A 19,784-nucleotide genomic window follows, 5' to 3' on the forward strand; every position below is an offset into this window, starting at 1 on the left:
TTGGAAACAAACAAATGTATGGAATACTTTATAGTAAAAAAAAAAACTATATGAGATGCAATCTCCACATACCTTACTCTTCAACATTATTTTAAAAGAATAATCAAACGGAATCTTTGTGAGGCATCGTCAAAATAGTTTAATGTCATTACAGCTCTGCGATGGCGTGATAGTAGCATTAAGACCGGCTTTTGTGTGCCGCACCGTGTTTTATAAAAAAATAGTGGTAGTAAGAAAAGGGTAGGGAAGACTGACCCAGCTGGACGCACTGCTCGAAGCGCGCGCGGCGCTCCTCGGCGAGCTCCTCCAGGTCGAGCTGGCGGTCATGCAGGAACTCCAGCAGCAGCTGCACGCGCGCCTGCGCGTCCAGCGGAGCCGGCTCCGAGCCTTCCGCGCCGCTCGCCGCCATCGCGTCCGCCGCCTCCGCGATGCCGCCCGCCAACTCCTGCCCTTGCTGTACCACCTAATAAACACACGCATATGTATAGTTGGATTTATAAGGAGTTGGAATGTTACTTAAAACATTAACTATATTTTATATTCCAGCCTGCCTGGCCAGCCACATAAGAGCTCACGCCAGACAACGTCTATGATATTTATTTAGGGTCGCCGTCATCGAAAACGATGAGGAGGACTATATTAGTACATTACTACAGAGGCCGGGACAAAAGGGGTTGCCGGCCGAAGACATATAGACGGCCGAGCGAAGCGAGGCCGGATAGGTCTGAGCGCGGGCAACCCCATTTCCCGCCGAGGTATGTATAGTGCTTTTCTCAAACATGCAATGAAATAAATAAAATAAAAAATCCACGAAACCCAAGTTTTATTTATAGAAAAAACTAAAAGTAAACTACACCCAAAATATAACTAAACACGTACCTATATCTTTATCACGCGTATGTTTTACACGAGTCGTGTATTTTTACTACCCGTATATTTTCATGTATCTTTGATTTTTTCGCCTTGTATCTGTCTGACTGTCGTTTTCGTCACATAAGTTTACATAGTCTTTCATGTTGATATCATGTTTCACATACATCGTTGCTTTATGCATGGAGAAAATAAGTATAATTTCCACAGTGTTCACGATTTTGTAGTTACTTTCATTTCTTTAAAATATGGCACAAAACTGTTTCTAATAAACTATAAGCTATTTTTCTTAGATTCTAAAATAATAAAATTGCCATAAGCAACCATATAGATACTTCGTCTTTGACTTGGCGGCAGAGGCAGCAAGTTATTTAAAATCAATTCTGGTTACGCTGCCAATTCCAACTCCTACGATTACAATTAAAATTAATTTCATTATTTTGTCGGGACTCATATTAAAGTAAAAAAATCAATAACGCACCATAAATCCAATAAAACAGAAATACAGAATGAAAATTTTTCAACTTTGCCTCCATAACAATTTAAAAAAATAACTACGCGTGTTTGAGTAGACCTTTTTACCGCTAACGTTTAGATGAAATATTTTAAATGTATTTATTTGTGTAGTTAAATTTATAATTTAAAATTACAGAATTTGGTTAATAATGTATTATTTATTAAGTTCATGTTGATTTTATACAAATAAAACTGCAAATTGTAGCAAACATTGTTTTTTGTTTTTTTTTTTATAGGCGTAGTGGCAGAGTGTCATTACGAACCATAAAGCAAATACTGCCTCTAGTTTTTTTGTAATGGCTGAATGCCACGATGCTGTGTCACAAATATCTGTGAAATGGAAATTAAAAAAGAGGACTTTGCCGGCCTAGGCCTGCAAGATTTGTATGAAATTCCATTAAATACCTCTTGTCCTAGCCGAACCTGAAACGTCATACTTCGCAGCCTATTATAAGGAACATAACATCAATATTTCATTGCATGTTTGAGAAAATATATATATATATATATATATATTTTATATTGTATGATAACCGAGCGGGTAACAGGGGAATAAGGTAGTGGTATAGTTTTAAGCCAGCAATTAAAGTTTAGTTCCAAGAACATAGAAGACCGTACATATGAGTGAATGATAAAATTACAAATTCTTATTCACTTCAGTCAAGATCCAGTTCTCAATCCATGTTTAAGATATTTAAAGAAAATGTAAGTATCCAGGAATAAAAGTTTACTATTCGTAAGCCACTCTAAATTTCATCATCATCGTTAAAAGTCATCAACATCGTTAGAGCCGTTTTTGCAGAACCGATTTACGATTAAAAATATTGTTAATTTATATATAATACAAATATTGTCCTTTTCAAGTTTAAGTTTAAGTTTATTTATATCCATACATAATTATGAATTATACAAGTATAAGAACAGTGATGCCATCTATCACTGTACACAACCTATAGAAAAAGAATAAAATTTCTTTAAACGCAATGTAAAGGTAATGAAGATAATAAAAACTTTTAATACGGCCAATTACTCTAGAAAGATACTTTAATGAAACATCATGATCCAAGTCAATGAAATAACACGTCGGTATCCGTCAAAGGACAGGAAACAGTTTCAAGTTATGGAAAGCAAGATAGTTCCGCGAAAATTACAGGAATCGCTGTAATTAGGCGAATGTAAGTATCGATTTAAAAAAGGAAACACCTTATTATGGATTAGAACACCTATAGCAATTAAGTAGCAAAATGCGAATGTATCTGAGAAAATATGATAAGATTATTTGCCGTTACTGTAAGTTTCTTTTCCTCTCCGAGCATAATATCAGCTATTAGAATAGATTATGGTAGATTATTCAGAAAATTAAATTTTAAAACGGTAACAATTGTCCTCAGTATTAGTAGAAAGTATCATTAATTCGGCGCAATAGTGTCCATACACAGTAATGTCTGAATAAGGACACAATTGTGAACATTACAAATAGTGTCAAATTGCATCTTTGCTAATCAGCAACTTCTGAAATTTTATTACTATATTACTAGAAATATCAAAAGAGTAGCGTGAGTATCGAGTGAATTCGGGCGGAGATCATACCTACAGTCAAGTGCAATAAAGTGTACTTTACGTATGGATATAATGAAGGAGATGTTACCGATAAGATTGACGTTGATAATATAGATTACCTGGAAGGTGGCGTGTTGCATCCTCGCGACGCTCTCGTTGTGCGCCGCCAGCGCCTGCTCGGCCTGCTGCGGGTCCCGCGGGGGCTCCGTGCGCTGCAACTCGTCGCCCCACAGTTCCAGCCGGGAAGACACCTGGAAAACGCCATCGATTAACGCTATACTTTGTGCAACTGTTGTGCTTTCAAACACAAGTATTTTGGAATTGGTGTGGCCACACCAAACATCAATACTAATCCTGTCCTCTCAAATTTTCTGTTTTCTTGCTGTATTAATAATAATGTTTGTGTTTTTTTTATATGAATATAAATTTATTTGTGTGTCGTTGGCGTACGTGTCGCCATCAACTTTAGATTAAGTCAGGTCCCCACAGAAAACCAGCGCTACTGTTCGCGGCGGCATTATGCTGAGTGGGGATCCTATTTTAGCGTCAAAATGTCTTTTATGTCTGCATGCCTTTCTTTATTTCAAGTACTATGTTATGGCGTTAAAAGAAATGTATTTCTTCTTGTTCTTCTTCTTCCTCGCGTTATTTCGGCATTTCGCCACGGCTCATGAGAGCCTCTGACCTTTCAACCCAGAGGGTAAACTAGGCCTTATTGGGATTAGTCCGGTTTCCTCACGATGTTTTCCTTCACCGAAAAGCGACTGGTAAATATCAAATGATATTTCGTACATATTTATTCGTATTTCTTCTTGTTCTGTACTATTCATATATAGATTATAATATGATGCATAGCGATGCACAGTCAACGGTAAAATATGGGTGTAGACTTACTCAAAAATATGTCCCATAGTTCTTAATTCACTGACATAAGAGTTATGGGACATATTTTTGAAATGATTTGTACACCCATATTTTTACCGTTTACTGCACATGCATGAAGCTCACGATGTAGCGACATCGTGAGCTCAATGCCGCCGCTTGAGGTCGGACCAGACTGAGAGCGCGCCCTGTTGCCCCGCAGCCGCTGGTAGCATTTGTAACGCTCAAGTCGCCTGTCAACCTCGATCCTCTAGTTCAGCGGTCGGCAACCTGCGGCCCGCGGGCCGCATGCGGCTCGTGAAACTGTCACTTGCGGCCCGAGTGCCGCCTTGGCTATTTTGTATGTAATAGTGACAAACGACAATGTCTCATAAAGTCATAAATATTAACAAAGTACGGCCCGCGTCACCTCCGTTAACTACAATGTGGCCCTTGGCTGCTAAAAGGTTGCCGACCGCTGCTCTAGTTCATGTAGGTACAAACCTCTAGCGCGTCCCGCTCGAAGTGGCGGAGCTGCAGCGTCAGCTCAAGCCGCCGCTCGCGGTCTGACCAGAGCTCCTCGAGCGCGCCCCGCGTGCCGCGCAGTCGCTCTAGCGTCGTCTCCACAGCGGTGGTACTCGCCGCGTCCGAGTCGCCCGAAGACCTGACATCATATCTTTATTAATTCCTTCATCTGGATTAACTAGTAATAAAATTGCGAGTCGAAGTGGAGAAACATTTTTATGTTAACAAACTTGTCAAGGCCTATAGGTCAGAATTTAGTTACAGCCGAAAACGCCTAATTTTATTTCTGACTTTATAAGTTTATTTGTCCACCTGATCAGTCTAGTAAGAATATTGAAATGACCAAGCGCAGCCATAGCCACAAACAAGCAATATATGAAAGACGAGTATAGCCTACCGTTATTTCCAGATGAATAAGTCAAAGAATCCTATTTTTTTAACCGACTTCCATTTCATAGAAGGAGGAGGTTCTGTATTCGGTTGTGGCTATTTTTTTTTTTTTTTTTAGTATATATGTTGCTATTGAAGGTATAGTGCTAGACCATGCTAGAGCAGTAAGGCCGCCGGTGGCTAGATCGAAAACTTCTTGCGGTACCTTACAGTAATATCGTCCACATTTATTAGTACTTTAGTAGTACTGTCAAATTTTCGTCATATATGTACATACTAAAGAATGTTATGATAGTAAACACAGTTCTCTATAAACTCACCTCCATCGTAAACACCGTACCGGCGACTTGTGTCTATGAGACCGCCGGTGATATTTGAGCATTTTACACAAAAATGTCCATTTCACCGGCAATTTATTGTAAACTACTGAAGTTCGTCACTTATCCACCCAAACCTAATTTATTGCATAAATTAAGTAAGTAAATGCAGTATCTCGGGATACTGACTTCACACGACAGTGACCTACAATTGCACGGCGCGCACTGTTATGTTACGGTTGGATAGTAAATCTCTTACGCCAATTTCCTCTCTTCATTGTATTTACGCCGTCGTTCCGTCAATACCGTGCCTTGTTTAATTGTTTACATTGCTAGACTTTTGTAAGTTATAAAATAAACACCACATTCCGATTTATTTACTTTCCAGTAATGTTACATGGTATGTCGACTCGTATTCCATTACGTCGGATGTGGACATCCGTCCAAAATGACATTTTAACGTATCGGTAATAAACAACGCATTGCCTTCCTAATAATATGTAGGTACTAACAATACTAACATTGGCATTTATATCATTTAGCCTAAGCAAATTAGAAAAATCTGCGGAAATAATTCGTGTAGTTTTGAAAATTGGTACAGGTATACCTTGTGGTGTCCAGATAAACATACTAAAAGTCCTCGAGGGTAGGGGGTGTGCTGGGGGTGTAGAGGAGGGTTGAAGGTACTTTTTTTCATATTTTTGCTCATATCTCGAATATCTGTCCGAATAGCATTATAATTACTTAAGACAAAAGTTTTAACATAAAATTTACTACAAATTTGGTTATGTTTATTTTTACTCTGCGATCAATACTTTAGGGGCTACAGGCTGTTAAAGTTAAATAAGTAATAAAAAATAGACGGTTTAAGAAAACGTCGTTTTTTTGTAATTGTTCATCACAAATAAAAAAATTAGCTTAGAGTAAGCAAGCTAAGCAACCTGCTGATAAAATATAAAAAATAAGGCCATATGCATGTCGGGCCATGCTCAGTGTAGGGTTCTGTAGTTACCCGTCTGTCAAAATAGACTATTTGCCATAACTCAAAAACAGCTGTACCGATTAGGTTCGCTATATTTTTCCTTGAAAATATTTACTAAGTTATGTTTTCACGATTTTTTTATATTTTTTGGACCCATGGTTCAAAAGTTAGGGGAACTAAGGGGTAAATCACAACTTTTTTTCTTTCAGATCGATTATTTCCGAAGATATTAAGTTGATCAAAAAATGGTTCTTGAAGACCCTTATTCGTTTTAAAAGACCTATCCAACGACACCCCACACTATAGGGTGGAAGCGAAAAAAAATTTCATCCCCACTTTAATGTAGGGCAACCACCATAAAAAATTTTTTTTCTAGTTTTCATGTTTAAATTTGACACGAATATATAAATCAGTTACGCTGACACAGTTGTAAAATATAAATTAGAAAAAAAATTTTTTTAGGGTGGCTGCCGTACATTAAAAAGGGGATGAAATTTTTTTTCGCTTCCACCCTATAGTGTGGGGTGTCGTTGGATAGGTCTTTTAAAACGAATACGGGTCTTCGAGAACCATTTTTTGATCTGCTTAATATTTTCGGAAATAATCGATCTGAAAGAAAAAAAGTTGTGTTTTCCACTTTAGTTCCCCTAACATTGAACCATGGGTCCAAAAAATATGAAAAAAATCGTGAAAGTAAAGCTTAGTAAAGACTTTCAGAGAAAAATATAGCGAACCTAATCGATTAAGCAGTTTTTGAGTTTTTGCAAATAGTCTTATTTTGACGGACGGGTAACTACGGAACCCTACACTGAGCATGACCCGACATGCTCTTGGCCGGTTTTTTTTATATTTTATCAGCAGGTCATTTAGCTTGCTTATTCTCAATTAAATTTTTTAAATTCGGCTTATTTGACGTGGCTAATTTTAGTTTCCGAACAACAGAAACATAAGGACGGATTAGACTGGATTAGACGATTTTATATTTTTCCGTGGGGCATAAAGCATTAATTTGGCATCAGTCTTTATCCATTATGTTGTCTTTCAAATGTTTCGTTGAAGTGAGAAGAAGAAGAACTACGTATTGGATTTTAAATGGAGACCTTATGCCTTAAATAATCGAAAAGTAGAGCGTAAGCAAGTAAAATACGAGTGTCTGCCTCTCTTGTATTGGACCTTATGGAACTTGAGCCGAGGTTGATCTTTCTCATTCTCGGGAAAAAATTGTATTAATTAATACGCTTTCAAAGCACCTAACGCAATTTGGTTAATAAAAAATACTTGGATAAAACTAAGATGCCCTATAATAAAATGGAGCTAGCGCGCAGATTTTAACCAGGGTTACACCGGGTCGTAATATGCGCCTGGTTTTCTTTGGCGGACAAAACGATTGCACTAGTTCCTGTACTTTTTGATTTTCCCTCACTGCTCATTTGTGTTTACATCAAGTAGATCTCATTCTTTAATAAGAGACTATAAAATGATCATCACTTGATTATTACAGTGATACCACCTTTTTTTTATTTACTGTCATTAGTCACCCATGGCCACCACCTGTCTCCATCATCAGATCAACACCATCTCATTGTCATCCAATTTACATATTTAGGTGTCCATATTTTCAGCTCAATCGAAAGTTGGAGGGGTCGGTAAAATTTAGCTTCCAATATTTGACCCACACTAACCAAATAACATACATACATACATACTAACAGGGCAAGTTAAATAAAAGCTTGAAAAAAGATCAACTTTCTCGCTATCAGAACAGTAAAACTTGTAAATATGTAGATTGAATATGATTGCGGCGCATCGTGATCGGCTAATTAATGTAACGTGTACATGAAGCGCCGATGGAAATGCGAACATTCCATAATACGCGTCGTTTTCTACTGTCGCCGGAGCGAGGCGCATTCCTTGCACGTCAGCGTCCAGTCGGAACAAAACGGTTTTAACCATCCACTCTCGCAATAATCTATAATACATAATTCCTTCGATTATAAATCGAATTGATCGAATTATTCGATGTAACTAAACCATTTTTTAATTGGAACAGCGTCACAATTTTTTTTTAACAGTTTTCGGAGGATATACTACTTATTGTTACGTAACATGACAGAACACAACTTGAGAAACTTTAAACTTTACAAGTTTTACTATTACTAAATCCAAATACTATAGTTAGTAACTTCATAGTTAGATATTTCTCGCAAATGAAGTTACGACCATTATAAACCGGCAATAATTATAAGAAAACAACACACGCGATAGAGACTAAACTGTTAACTTTATTACCGACACATAAAATTCTGCTCACGGCTCCAACAGAAACCCTTAAACGCTATAGCCTAGCCGTCCATGTCTAACAATTAGGGCTCAGTGGTAGTTTTATTGGCAGTTAAAGCTCATCCATCGCCGGCAATTTTATATCCGATTTTATGGATATGGGCAGCCCAGAAGCTTTAAAAATTTTACCAGTGGCGCCTTTTATAGACGTTATTGGCTTCTTTCTTTTTCTTTGTCATAACAGTGCAGTGAACATAGCAAAGCACTTTGATTATCGTGTTTAAATAACACATCACTAGTAACTATTCATTGTGAATACCTAATTAACAGAAAGATAAGATGAGAAATTCCCATCCTCATGCTACTATTGCAGTTCGGTCTGACGATATTTATTATGCAGACAAATTGTTCACATAACAAAAGTCAATTTACAAAGGGCAATTGTTAAAAGGAACGCTTATATTATAAATATTATGTAGACGCACAATATACGCGTCTCCATTGTATTCAGCCGGGACTACCATCCCTGTCTTTTTTATAAACACATTCGGTATGAAGGTAGTTTAGCATGCCAGATGCATTATCCGTTACGTCAATGCCGCGCAAGGGCATCAGATATTAATTAAAAATGGCACGGTGCCAAATTCATTACAAATAAAGACACTTGTAACTTGAAATAAAATAGCATGAGGATCTAAGGAACAAGGAACAAACAATATGTATATTATTGAACTAAGTGCAAATTTTGTTAAACTGGATAACATTTTGCAATGGTTTTTAGGGTTCCGTACCCAAAGGGTAAAACGGGACCCTATTACTAAGACTTCGCTGTCCGTCCGTCCGTCTGTCTGTCACCAGGCTGTATCTCACGAACCGTGATAGTTGAAATTTTCACAGATGATGTATTTCTGTTGCCGCTATGACAACAAATATTAAAAACAGTATAAAATAAAGATTTAAGTGGGGCTCCCATACAACAAACGTGATTTTTGACCAAAGTTAAGCAACGTCGGGCGGGGTCAGTACTTGGATGGGTGACCGTTTTTTTTTGCATTTTTTCCGTTTTTTTTTGCATTATGATACGGAACCCTTGGTGCGCGAGTCCGACTCGCACTTGCCCGGTTTCTTATTATATAGTTTTAGACACCAGGAATATAACAAAGGTTTTTTCTCAAACATGCAATGAAATATTTATGTTATGTTCCTTATAATAGGCTGCGAAGTATGACGTTTCAGGTGCGGCTAGGACAAAAGGTCGTTAATGGAATTTCATACACATCTTGCAGGCCTAGGCCGGCAAAGTCCTCTTTTTTAATTTTCATTTCACAGATATTTGTGACACAGCATCGTGGCATTCATCCATTAAAAAAAACTAGAGGCTTACATAAGTATTAGCTTTATGGTTCGTAATGACACTCTGCCACTACGCCCATAAAAAAAAACAAAAAACAATGTTTGCTATAATTTGCAGTTTTATTAAATCAACATGAACTTAATAAATACATTCTATAATTTTATAATTTTAAATTATAAATTTAGCTACACAAAAAAAAAACATTTAAAATATTTCATCTAAACGTTAGCGGTAAAAAGGTCTACTCAAACACGCGTAGTTATATTTTTTAAATTGTTATGGAGGTAAAGTTGAAAAATATTCATTCTGTTTTATTGGATTTATGGTGCGTTGTTGATTTTTTGACTTTAATATGAGTTCCGACGAAATAATGAAATTAATATTAATTGTAATCGTAGGTGTTGGAATTGGCAGCGTAAGCAGAATTGATTTTAAATAACTTGCTGCATCTGCCGCCAAGTCAAAGACGAAGTATGTATATGGTTGCTTATGGCAGTTTTATTATTTGAGAAACTAAGAAAAATGGCTTACAGTTTATTAGAAACAGTTTTGTGGCATATTTTAAATGAATGTAACTACAAATTCGTCAACACTGTGGAAATTATACTTATTTACTCCATGCATAAAGCAACGATGTATGTGAAACATGATATGAACATGAAAGACTATGTAAACTTATGTGACGAAAACGACAGTCAGACGGATACAAGGCGAAACAATCAAAGATACATGAAAATATACGGGTAGTAAAAATACACGACTCGTGTAAAACATATGCGTGATAATGATATAGGTACGTGTTGATTATATTTTGGGTGTAGTTTACTTTTAGTTTTTTCTATAAATAAAACTTGGTTTTCGTGGATTTTTTATTTTATTTATTTCATTGCATGTTTGAGAAAAGCACTATACATACCTCGGCGGGAAATAGGGGTTGCCCGCGCTCAGACCTATCCGGCCTCGCTTCGCTCGGCCGTCTATATGTCTTCGGCCGGCAACCCCTTTCGTCCCGGCCTCTGTAGTAATGTACTATTATATTTATACTCACAAAATTCTACTTTCCAGTTGCATACCTACTAAAGATGAATTCCTGTTTAAACAAGACCGAAGTGATCGCATGAGAGCACCGTGAACAATAGTACATTACTACAGAGGCCGGGACAAAAGGGGTTGCCGGCCGAAGACATATAGACGGCCGAGCGAAGCGAGGCCGGATAGGTCTGAGCGCGGGCAACCCCATTTCCCGCCGAGGTATGTATAGTGCTTTTCTCAAACATGCAATGAAATAAATAAAATAAAAAATCCACGAAACCCAAGTTTTATTTATAGGAAAAACTTAAAGTATCCTACACCCAAAATATAACCAACACGTACCTATATCATTATCACGCGTATGTTTTACACGAGTCGTGTATTTTTACTACCCGTATATTTTCATGTATCTTTGATTTTTTCGCCTTGTATCCGTCTGACTGTCGTTTTCGTCACAAAGGTTTACATAGTCTTTCATGTTGATATCATGTTTCACATACATCGTTGCTTTATGCATGGAGTAAATAAGTATAATTTCCACAGTGTTGACGAATTTGTAGTTACATTCATTTAAAATATGCCACAAAACTGTTTCTAATAAACTGTAAGCCATTTTTCTTAGTTTCTCAAATAATAAAATTGCCATAAGCAACCATATACATACTTCGTCTTTGACTTGGCGGCAGAGGCAGCAAGTTATTTAAAATCAATTCTGCTTACGCTGCCAATTCCAACACATACGATTACAATTAATATTAATTTCATTATTTCGTCGGAACTCATATTAAAGTCAAAAAATCAACAACGCACCATAAATCCAATAAAACAGAATGAATATTTTTCAACTTTACCTCCATAACAATTTAAAAAAATCACTACGCGTGTTTGAGTAGACCTTTTTACCGCTAACGTTTAGATGAAATATTTTAAATATTTTTATTTGTGTAGTTAAATTTATAATTTAAAATTATAGAATGTATTATTTATTAAGTTCATGTTGATTTTATACAAATAAAACTGCAAATTATAGCAAACATTGTTTTTTGTTTTTTTTTTATAGGCGTAGTGGCAGAGTGTCATTACGAACCATAAAGCAATAACTGCCTCTAGTTTTTTTTAATGGATGAATGCCACGATGCTGTGTCACAAATATCTGTGAAATGAAAATTAAAAAAGAGGACTTTGCCGGCCTAGGCCTGCAAGATGTGTATGAAATTCCATTAACGACCTTTTGTCTTAGCCGCACCTGAAACGTCATACTTCGCAGCCTATTATAAGGAACATAACGTCAATATTTCATTGCATGTTTGAGAAAAGTTATGTACGGTGCTCTAAAAAAGAGATTGATACTCTAACTGATTAAGTAGACGACCAAAGCAATTTTAAGAGGAATGACAGCTTGATTTGCTAATAAGTACTCAGAAACCAGAAATTATAAAAAGTAATTAGTAATAAAAAAAACAACGGGTTGCACTCCGGGAGTGCCGACAGAAGTGAAAACTCAATGACTAGTCCAAAATGTCTGCAGCACTATATATAATTGACCCATCCTCCTTTCTATTGAAAAACTTTAGTTCCGAAATTGCTGGCCAGTGAGCTTAAATTTGTAGCGTTAAATGTTTAAAATTCGATTAGAAATTGTAAAGTTACCTTGCAGACCTCGCATCTAAATATATTTGGTCATGATATTTTGAGTTTTATTCACCAGTACTAGAGTTCAATTTTATTAGCGATTTCATCAAGATGTAGCTTTATTGAATTATATTTGAGTGATATAAAGTTAGAATGTAACTGTAAGATCCTCGTATTTCAGCCCGTACAAGATGGAGCTTTATTGCTTAATATAAAAGTCCAGTTTTAAATAATTGACCTGATTATGATACGTTATACCTAAGTTCTTTGGTGAATAACATTGTCCGGCACACGTGACGTCAGCGTTACGTTACGCTTTACGCTGAATCGAGTTTATCTTTTTTTCTCCACCTCAAAGAATGCTCAGCGCCGCTAACGAAGTTTTCACTTCAAAAATACGTTGTACTAAAATACCACGAAGCTAAATTCTAGAGATGAATGTTATGTTTAGCCCTTTTTAGCTTTTAACCCTAGATGCCAAGACAAGACTAACCAACCCCCATCACAAGACTAACCAACACTGTTAATAAATGCAGTAATTGTATGTGTGCAATACAGATTTCAATCAATGCTCTACATCGATTTATACCCATCTCATTCAGAAAATATGAAACTTTTTTATAAGACGGTCTTCCTCGTAGAGTGTAGTGTCGCCCACGAGAAACCACGACTGTCTATAATTTATTTTTACAAATTATTTACTCAAGTTACTCTAGTATAATAAACTGATATTATACTTATGCACACTAGTGCTGTATACCACAATTAACATGTGCCTTTTGCTGGTCGGGAAGCTAGGATTAAATCGGACATGCACAGAATAGAAGTCATAACTTTAACTAGAGATCAGGCATCTCACACAGTCACGAACAAGTCCCGGTTAACTTTACCAAAAGCAAGTTAGCAGGACTTTATGCCCTTCGGACAAGGTAGTTTAATTAGTGTCGGAGACGAGACTGATAGTTATCGTTATACTATACAATACACGTGAGTGTGCGAAGAGAACGGTATTCGTTGACATTAGGCACGACGCTCGCCGCTCACGTACAACGCGTGGAAGCGTTGCGAGCTCAGATGAACTGTCCACTTTCTACGAAACAACGAATGCATTATTTACATTACACCCTATCTTATTTAATTAAAACCTTAATAGATATGTTGTACACGACACTAGGGCTAATTTAGACGGCGCGCGAACTCGCATGTGATTTTAGTTACATTGCGGACTGTTGGTTACGTCCAATTCCACCGACCGATCAAAAACCGCAATGTAATGAAACTCGCATGCGACTTCTCGCACCGTCTAAATGAGCCATTTCACTGTCAACCGCAGCATGTGCCGATGCGATCATTTCTTCTGAAGTACATAGGGGCAGACAGAAGCATGTTGTAAATGTAGTATTTAAGCAACATTTTGCCGAACAGTTTTGACACGACAGTTTTGCCCTGAAAATATACCCAGTACTTATACAGAGTACTCAAAATATTATAATTAAGCACCCAATGCCAAGGCGACAAGAGTGTCAAGACATTAAAGTCGTGTCAATATGTTTGTGTCATTATTTTAAAAGCTGAGTGTGAATAAATCGTATTATACTGATAATTCAGAATTAGGAAGAGTAAACTGACATGACGACCGGTCTGGCCTAGTGGGTACTTAGGGACCCTAATAAAGCCGATCGTCCTGGGTTAGAATCCCAGTGAGGGCATTCATTTGTGTGATGAGCACAGATATTTGTTCCTGAGTCATGGATGTTTTGTATGTATTTAATAATTTGTATATTATATAATTATATCGCCACAACACAAGCCTTCTTGAGCTTACCGTGGGACTTCGTCAATTTGTGTAAGAATGTCCTTATAATATTTATTTATTAATTCGTTTTTTTTTTATTATCTTTTCATATTTTTTACTGGTTTCATACATATTAACCTTCGCAATTGCAAGCGCACAACATACAAAACATGCACACAATATAATAATCAGACGGGTCGTAATAAAAAATAATACATCATCAGTTTAACTATTATACAGATAAAATGAAAATATTGCATCTCCGATTTCCCCAGCAATGACAATAGACATTATCAAGCTTGCTTTCTCCATGCTAAGAACCGGTAAATACGATAATTACGAACGAGACAATAGTTCCGCATTGGTAATCATCAATTAAATAAAGCATGCTCTGCATTTACATGGAGCCTTACGCGGTAGTATAAGGTGAATTTCAATAAAATCCACATTTTTGTTCACTAGGGTAATATCGTCCGTTTACTGCCTGCTATGGCAATAAATATGTGTTCAGTACGCTGGGGCATAAAGTCCACGTTAACTTGGTAGGGACTGGACTAGGGCACATAGGTACTGATATGTACAATGTGCGCGAAAATTCGTTTGTTATTTCGTAAATATTAGCCTAATCATCACTAATATTTGAACAAAAGGTTAATTAATGGAAGACACTGATGTCTTCATAAATTTATCCCATTTATATTTATAAATAAATAAATAAAAAATCATAACGGACAAACTACACTTAAGTAGAAAAAGACATGCTATAAATGTAGAAATATATCTCCCTTTTTAGTCCATGCTATGTGTGTAGAATGTAACGAACAAGGGAATATACTGTCTCAAGTGCATATCAATCGAGTTGGCCAAGAGGATACTTATGATTGTAACAACCCGAGTGGGGGCGAGAACGGAACCCGGGCTCTGTTCGCGTCCTCCGTCGCCGGGGCACAACGGAAGCGCCGATTGTGAGACAATTTAAATCGTTCACCGGACCCATCAGACATTGTTGGCAGCTTCCCGACCTCAAATCACGAGCTATCATATTTATTTAGATATAAAAACCAAAGCTGTCAAGCCGGCTGAAGCTATGCACATTTATCATTAACTTATTTATTTTAGTTTAATTTAATAGTCTAGTTTCTCCTTTCCCCTTATGGTATTCTTTTTATTCCTACATATTTGGTTTAAGGAATGAATTTATATTTTTACTTCCTTTCTTCAAACCTGCTCAGTTCTCCACGCAAAACAATTGAGCATTAATGTATGATCAGCGTCGCGGCACTTTCGCGTATAAAAACAACTTAAAAGCAGAAAAACAGCGTCTCGGCTTTAGATTCACATGAAAATACAATACCGTTTATTGAATGTATTTATTTTGAATTGAATCAAGCAGAAAAAATATAGCACCGGAATTCTTTCTGGGTACAGTACAGCAACATACCAGGAAAGTGTTGACGTCACGTTGCAAGTGGACGTCGTGCGCACAGGATGAATGTAAGAACAAAATTATCCTTTAGCAACACCTGCTGTTAAATTTCACGATAACACCGTTAATGCTGACAAGTGACAAGAGTTAAAATAAATATTATCAATAGTTAATGTTAAAATATTTGAATTTTATTTTAGTTGACTCCTAAAAGAGTATTATTATGACCTCGAAAGTCACCAAGCATAATTTTATTTTGTTAGCCTGGTCAAGTGTCCCACTGCTGGGCAAAGGCCTCCCCTCGCTTCCTCCACTCAACCGCACAATTATTTATACATTCAATATGTATAAATAATTGTGCTGGTGCCTTTGTTGTTCTCAATAAAATAAACCGAAAAATGTCTATTTGTGTTACGTTATGCCACATCTCGATTGCTTGATTTTAAAAGTTTTGAAGTTTTCTTAAGTAAATAAAGCGAAAAATGTCTGTTTGTGTTATGTTATGCTACATCTCGAATGATTGATTTCAAAATAAATACCTATTACATAAAAAGACGGTAATAATGTGCGTTATAAATAATGTGCACTAAAAATATAAATGTTGTAGCAAAATTATCGCAATATTAAAAATACATATAAATATAGTTTCCGAAGACGTAAAACTTTTATGACATTGATGTAAAATGTAACGGGACATATGATCGTAAAAAAATAATAATCCACCTTATTCTACGAGTAACAGTACACAAGTTATATCATATCCTGCCAATAAAAAATACACCGTGCAATGTTGTTATTTTTAATCATTATATCGTTGTAATATAAAGCACATTCGTGTATAAAATTGTAGACAGCAATGCACTTCTACTACATGTGAAACCCCACGAAAACAACTAAGGTATTATATTGTGTAGCTTAACTTGATCGATTTAGGTTTGGCGCCAAATCACGAATGATAAGTCGGCCACTTGGACCGGTTCGCGTTCGCGGAATGCGCGTCTCACCGCGGTGTTCGCCGCGCGCGGACTGAGAGCGACTCGGGAGGCAGGAACGCGACGCTCGGACCTACTCAACTGAAACACTATCTTATGCGTGCAAGGAAAACTATATAATAATGTGAAATAAGTTTTTGGCAAAATTTCATTTTTGGTACAAGCCTTTATCGCTGACTGTACTTTTCTTACGACAGACAACTAATACTGGTCGAGACAATTCTAAAAACCCCAAACACAATTAGGTTTCATTGTTTTATCACAGAGTTCCTATGGCCACCTCCGGTCTCCATCATCAGATCAGCTCGATGACACCATAATATTGCATTGTCACTCGATTTACGTAGGTACCTATGTATGCAAAATTTCAGCTCAATCGGAAACCGGGAAGTGGATCAAATTTAACTTGCAAGATTTGATTACAGACAGACAGGCAGACAACGGTCAGGTGAAAGTAAAAAAAAAGCTTGTAAAAAACAATAATTTAGGAGCGTTTTAACTTTGTAAAGTCACATTTACAGTAGATAATAATAAATAGTAGGCAATACATACATAATTGTACTTACAACATGTTTATTTGTTTAATTAATGGAAACAAGCCATTGGATGAATTAAAACACCTGCAGCAGAGATACACAGAAGTTGTAGCATTTTCGTGGCAGTGTAGTTGGGGTTAGGAATAGTCAATTGCAGTTAAAATGATTCACTAAAGTTAATAACACCACGATTAATATGGATCATAATACCATATCTATACCTGAACTGCCACCAGGAAACGGTTTATAATAGAACAGACTAGCATCTGTCCGCGACTTCTTCTGATTGGGATGATGATGATGATGTTAGATAAAATCCTCTTAAATCATATGTCCTTTTTCGGGTCTCAAATCTAGACACGCGGCAGCGTGTCAAGCCAAGTTCAAGCAAAGGAACTGGCTATAGCCAGCGCCGAGTGTAATATTACACGAACCACTTGGTGCCACTTTTGACCCTTCTATAACTCAAAACATCTTTGACGTAAACACATAAAACTACGTGTGTTTAATTATATCCATAAGGATATCTAGAAGCCCAAATTTCATGAAGCTAGCTCAAACGGTTATAAAGGTATGAAGGTCAAAAAGTCGTAAAATTTAAGACTGACTTATGACTTATAGTACCTAAACCTAACCTACTTCCAGATGACCTAGAAGGATGAAATTTGGAATCCAGCTTGGTTATTGTGTGTAACCGTAGGAAAAAATCTAAAAATAAAATAAAGTTAAAAAATAGGGGGGGTCCCCATACAAAAAAAGCACTTTTTATTGGGACTGACATATAAGTACCTAAACCTAACCTACTTCCAGATGACCTAGAAGGATGAAATTTGGAATCCAGCTCGGTTATTGTGTGTAACCGTAGGAAAAAATCTAAAAATAAAATAAAGTTTAAAAATAGGGGGTCCCCATACAAAAAAATATTTTTTTATTGTAGCGTTGGAACCGTTACAAGCAGATATTTGAAACTACCCCAATATATGTATTATTATATTTGCTTTATTAAAATAAAGTTTAGTCAAAAAATAAGTGGTGTCCTCATACAAAAAACTTGTAATACGCTCTAAACAACCGGCCAACGGTGTGTCGTCGGCGGCGCGCGGCACCACATAATTATACAAAGAACAGAAGTAAAAACCATACAGCGGAAACACAAGAAAAAACATTAAATCTCAGTACCTGCCTAGTTTTCTTTACAAAAAGTATTGATATCCCACCAAAAACATAAATGTAAAAAAGGAGAGCCAAGTTCAATACAAAAATTATGCTTGGCTGTGGGGCTCGCCGCAAAAAGAATGGAGATCTAAATGAGTGCCACTGCCAAGTTCTATACAAAATCCAAATATGTATTTATAGGAACAAAATAACATTATAAACAAGTATTAAACTCTATTTCTTTGCTTTATTGGATACCTATAACAATTGCTGTTATTTAAAAAAATGTGAGATCTTAAAGTAGGTTAGATTTGGCTTGGCCAGGTTTTATCAGAATTACAATATGTATAAAATGATTGATATAATGAAAACTGGCCAAGTCAAATCTAACCTACTTTAAGATCTCACATTTTTTTAAATAACAGCAATTGTTATAGGTAGGTATCCAATAAAGCAAAGAAACAGAGTTTAATACTTGTTTATAATGTTATTTTGTTCCTATAAATACATATTTGGATTTTGTATAGAACTTGGCAGTGGCACTCATTTAGATCTCCATTCTTTTTGCGGCGAGCCCCACAGCCAAGCATAATTTTTGTATTGAACTTGGCTCTCCTTTTTTACATTTATGTTTTTGGTGGGATTATCTCCACACTTACCAAAGTTCATCTAAATCCGAATATTGTACATAAATAGTACTACTAGTACATAAAATATATACATACATACAAGTAATTTGTGCAAGCCAAAGCCAAACATTCTGACCATACACAAACAAGACGATGCTCTCGCAGGAGCTCACTTGTCGACTTCTTTTCCTGTTACGGAGAACAAGTTCAAACGGGTTAATTACAGGACGCTTATAGATCGACGTCGTTTCATAAAAATGGAACTAGTACAAAAATAATCTAGCCCGTAGGGTTGTTAATAACAAGAAGGGCTAAGTAGTCTAAGTTGAGTTAAAGGGTGAGTCGAATTCGAGTGACAAAGCCTGCTTCGCTAAAAATATTCTTTTAGGATAATTTAGAAGCCCCGTGGTGAAGGTGGAGTACAAGACTACAATGTGAATAGTTGCAGGAATATAAAACCATTTTGAGCAAGCTGACTGTCAATGTCAAAATTGCTTTATGAGGGTTTTTACGTATTTAATGTTAATAGTTGTCATTGTTCAACTATTCCATCCTAATAGGACCCAGTTAGATTTACACTTAAACGTTAATACACACATAAATATTGCTAATTTTGCTAGGCCGCCCGGCTCGCGGTCCGAGCCGAGTTCGACCAGCGCGAGGGCAAGTTTTTCTCGCGTTGAGCAAGAGACTGCGACAGCGAGTACGCGGCGGAAACCTGACGAGTTCTCCGACCTTTTAAGGAATCGTTTTTACATTAATTGAGGCTTAGACGAAACTGCAATACTCAAGGAAAAATGCACTCTCATGAGTCACAAGGGCCACGACGGTTTATTTTATTTCAGTAAGTCACTAATACCTTTCCAATCATAAAATAAATAAATATTATAGGATATTCTTACACAGTTTGACTAAGTCCCACAGTAAGCTCA

At 36.6% G+C, this 19,784-nt stretch overlaps 2 protein-coding genes across 2 annotated transcripts in view; both read right to left on the bottom strand.

Annotated features, from left to right (window-relative positions):
- LOC134678950 (triple functional domain protein) overlaps positions 1–19,784 on the bottom strand; it is a 125,081-nt gene that overhangs the window by 86,594 nt on the left and 18,703 nt on the right. The window contains exons 13-15 of the mRNA XM_063537706.1: positions 4,312–4,471; positions 3,066–3,197; positions 256–463 (exon numbers count right to left, since the gene is read on the bottom strand). Of these exons, the coding sequence (XP_063393776.1) occupies positions 256–463; positions 3,066–3,197; positions 4,312–4,471 (500 nt within the window). The remainder of the gene's footprint in view (positions 1–255; positions 464–3,065; positions 3,198–4,311; positions 4,472–19,784) is intronic.
- Positions 1–19,784, bottom strand: part of LOC134678944 (uncharacterized) — an 81,424-nt gene that overhangs the window by 4,751 nt on the left and 56,889 nt on the right. The gene's annotated exons all lie outside the window — the stretch shown is intronic.

Source organism: Cydia fagiglandana, chromosome Z (assembly GCF_963556715.1).
Source record: "Cydia fagiglandana chromosome Z, ilCydFagi1.1, whole genome shotgun sequence".
Taxonomy (NCBI): domain Eukaryota; kingdom Metazoa; phylum Arthropoda; class Insecta; order Lepidoptera; family Tortricidae; genus Cydia; species Cydia fagiglandana.